The sequence below is a fragment of the Acanthisitta chloris genome, unplaced genomic scaffold, assembly GCF_000695815.1.
Source record: "Acanthisitta chloris isolate BGI_N310 unplaced genomic scaffold, ASM69581v1 scaffold4136, whole genome shotgun sequence".
Classification (NCBI taxonomy): Eukaryota; Metazoa; Chordata; class Aves; order Passeriformes; family Acanthisittidae; genus Acanthisitta; species Acanthisitta chloris.
Window position 1 is genome coordinate 12,270 of NW_008678576.1, and position 3,893 is coordinate 16,162.

General features: G+C 49.2%; 1 protein-coding gene across 1 annotated transcript in view; it reads right to left on the reverse strand.

Moving 5' to 3' along the window:
* Positions 1 to 1,229: 1,229 nt before the first annotated feature.
* Positions 1,230 to 3,893, reverse strand: part of LOC103804328 (lipase member M-like) — a 5,325-nt gene continuing 2,661 nt past the window's right edge. The window contains exons 5-9 of the mRNA XM_009076937.1: positions 3,240 to 3,376; positions 2,842 to 2,988; positions 1,914 to 1,985; positions 1,627 to 1,692; positions 1,230 to 1,463 (exon numbers count right to left, since the gene is read on the reverse strand). Coding sequence (XP_009075185.1) covers positions 1,230 to 1,463; positions 1,627 to 1,692; positions 1,914 to 1,985; positions 2,842 to 2,988; positions 3,240 to 3,376 — 656 coding nt within the window. The remainder of the gene's footprint in view (positions 1,464 to 1,626; positions 1,693 to 1,913; positions 1,986 to 2,841; positions 2,989 to 3,239; positions 3,377 to 3,893) is intronic.

Genomic DNA, 3,893 nt, shown 5'->3' on the forward strand with positions numbered 1-3,893 from the left:
AGAAGTATATAAGATGCATCTGGACATTGCACTGGAGGATATGGTTTAGGGTTTAGGGGTTACAGCAGTGACAGGCTGATGGTTGGACTTGATGATCTTAGAGGTCTCCTCCAGCCTTTGTTCTCGGATTCTACCTCCTGCACCTAAAACCACAACCCAAAGCACATGTTCATTTCCTGGAGTTCAATTTCGTTCTTGCAACGCTTGGAGCCATCAAAAACAAAGAGAAACCATCCAAAACAAAGCAGATCTCCTGCAAACCTCTCCCCAGTGAGGCCCAGCAAGGAAAAAGCTGGAGTTAGGTTGTGAAGCAAGAGTTTATTGCAATGCTTAGGGACAGAGGCAGAAATTACACCATTACATTGAAGGCATTAAATCAGCATGGAATAGGGTGATAGGAGATATTTTAGAGGGGGAAGGGCAGGGTAATACCCCTCATACAAACCCCATGTGTCCCTCACATTAACCCCATGTGTCCCTTACACTAACCCCATGTGTCCCTCACACATAGAATCATAGTATGTCAAAGGGTTGGAATGGAGCTTAGAGATCATCCAGTGCCAACCCCCTGCCCTGGGCAGGGACACCTCCCACCAGAACAGGTTGCTCAAAGCTTTAGCCAACCTGGCTTTGAACACTGCCAGGGTTGGGGCAGCCACAGCCTCCCTGGGCAACCTGTGCCAGTGTCTCACCACCCTCACAAGGAAAACTTCTCCCTGATACCTAACCTAAATTTCCCTCTCTCAATTTCTCCCCATTGCCCCTTGTCCTGTCACTGCAGTTCCTAACACAGTTCCTCTGCAGCTTCCCTGGAGCCCCTTCATATCCTGGCAGGTTGCTCTGAGGTCTCCACACAACCTTCTCTTCTCCAGGCTGAACAGCCCCAACTCTCTCAGCCTGTCTTCATAGGGAAGATGCTCCAAACTTCTTATCAACTTCATGGCCTCCTCTGGACTTGCTCCAACAGTTCCACATCTTTCTTACACCAACCCCACATGCCCCTCACACCAACCCCATGTGTCCCTCACACCAATCCCATGTGTCCCTCACACCAACACCACATGTCTCTCACACATAGAATCATAGAATTTTAGGGGTTAGAATGGACCTTAGAGATGATCCAGTCCCAACCCCCTGCCCTGGGCAGGGACACCTACCACCAGACCATGTTCCTCAAGGCACATGGGGATGGATGGTGCTTCCATCCCAGGGCAGCACATGGATTTTGCTCATGGATTTTGCTCCATCAGAGCAACCATCTGCCTGTACATGCGCTGAGGAGCATCCAGGCCCCAGTAGTGGTCAAAGTGGTTCCAGTCAGGGAAGTGCTGGTGATGAACAATGTTGGTGATGAGGGGGAGAAGGCGACGAACCTCCCGAGGGGGATTCACCCAGTCCTGCCCACCACTCCACAGGGCTGTGGGCACCGTCATGTCTTCTACCCTGTAGAAGGGTGGAGAGGACTGGGAGGGGAGAAACATGCTGGTTATTTGCAGGTCTGACACTACCAGCATTCATGGATGAGGTGAGCTGCCCCTGGAAGCCCAGAGAAGCCACTGAAGGAGGCAACATTCTGGTCCAAGGCAACTTCATCTTCTTCTCCTCTTTCCAGAAGTGTCCACTTACCTGATTGTACTTCTCCTGGTTCTTCAGCCTATAGTCAAACTGCTTGAACTCACCAGTTTTGGCAGTCTGGAAGGCAGAGACAAAAAGTAAACCCCATGCCGGTCATGCCCTGGGTCAGCCCCACCTGGGCAGATGTGGCTTTTGAGACTTCTTACTGCAGCAACTTCCAAATCCCTTTTATTGGCTTTGGCTGGCTCTACCTCCTTACCTGTCTCCAAGGGGAATGAAGCAGCATTTTATAACATCATACTCACAGGCTGTAGGAGAGAGAAAATCAGAGTCTCTACCTGACCCCAGTGGAGAAGAGTTTTGACTGATGTGTAGTCTGGAAAATGAGCTAGGTACACATCCAGGCGACTCTGCAGGGGGGAAAAGGCATTTTCTCAGTGAGTTGAGGAGGACGAAATTCTGTCTAGATAAAAAAATCAAACCCATTTCTGTCTTCTAACCTCATAAAAAAAGTTCTACTCTGTTTTTCTGTGAGGGTGGTGAGACACTGGCACAGGTTGCCCAGGGAGGCTGTGGCTGCCCCAACCCTGGCAGTGTTCAAAGCCAGGTTGGCTAAAGCCTTGAGCAACCTGTTCTGGTGGGAGGTGTTCTTGCTCAGGGCAGGGGTTTGAGACTGGATAATCTCTCATCTCCATTCCAGTCCCTAAAATTCTATGACTCTATGCTCCAGCAGCCTCATTGTGCTTACAGCTAGGAGTAGATTCCAAGGTAAATAAGTTAACAAAACCTTTAGAATAGAAATACAGCTAGACCAGTCAATTTTTTGCTAGTTTTGTTCTGTAAAGTCACTGTGGCTCAGCACAAAACGAGGCAGGAGTTACCTTCCCTTTGCATACAAGACCACAAGAGATTCTCTCTTACCAAAGACTCCACTAGGTCCGACACCCAACAGCACTGCAAGACATCTCCAAACAACTGCTGCCTTTCACACCTAACTTGAGGAATTTATGCTCAATTTTGTATCTCATTAACTATCTTCAGGTGTCTAGGAAAAATGAAGATAGAATCATCAAGTTTGGAGGAGACCTCTAGGATCATCAAATCCAACCATTAACCTGTCACTGCTGGAAGCCCTAAATCCTAAACTATATCCTCCAGTGCCACATCCAGATGCCTCTTAAACACCTCCAGGGATGGTGACTCCACCACCTCCCTGTCCAACCTATTCCACAGATGGATGTGACCTGCAGAGCCTGATGCACCCACCACATTCAGGTTCTCCCTGTTGTATCCACCAGCGAGGAAGATCTCATTTTCACAGACTTCAGCTCTTAGTAGGTTGCTACAGAACTGAGCAAAGCTGGCTCTCTCCTTCCTCTCCACTGGAGCCAGCTCTTTGGTTCCCAATATTTTCTGCAAGAGCACAAGGAAATGTTAGGAATGAAGGTAGGGGTGAGAGGATGTTATGCGTCAGATGATGTCAGGAGTGAGATGATGTTAGGGGTCAGATGATGTTAGGGGTCAGATGATGTTAGGGGTAGGATGATGTTAGGAGTGATGTTAGGATCTCCAACAGCCACCACAGGCGTGGGATCAGTGCTCAGGACACGACTCTCCAAAAGTTCTGGATTTTGGGAGTAATAACACACAAACAGCTCATGTACCGTCAGCACAATGTCTGGTAGAAATGCCAGCTTCAACACGGGCCCCCTGGCATGGCGTAAGGTGTAGAAAGGAGACAGAGCGAAGAAGAGTTTGATTTTTTCACCCAGGTGTGGAAGGCTTGAAAAGGCTATGAAACCTGAAAGGCAGCAAGAGATCGCAACAATAACCCCAGCTCAGCCCAGACCTTGTGTTTCAGAAGGAAGGTTTGGGCAGAACGTGCTCCTGCATATAGGCACAGCCCAGGATAGATGGACAACATGTGGTAAATCTCTTCCATGCTGAAGGACCAAGAGGGCAGGCAGGGAAAGTGGCTGCATGGGCCACTGTAGTCCTGACCCAGCAGGCTGCAGTTTGGGACAGACATTAGAAACATCAAGGTTGGAGGAGACATCTAAGATCAGCAAGTCCAACCATTAACCTGTCACTGCTGGAACCCCTAAACCATATCATTCAGTGCCAGATCTGGATGCCTCCTAAACACCTCCAGGGATGGTGAATCCACCAGCTCTCTTGGAAATATTCCAGTGCCTCAACACCCTCACAGGGAAAACATTTCTCCTGACATCTCCTCTGACTCTGCCCTGTCTCAGCTCAAGGCCATTCCCTCTAGTCCTCTCCCTGCAGCCATGGCAGGACAGACCATCCCCCACCTC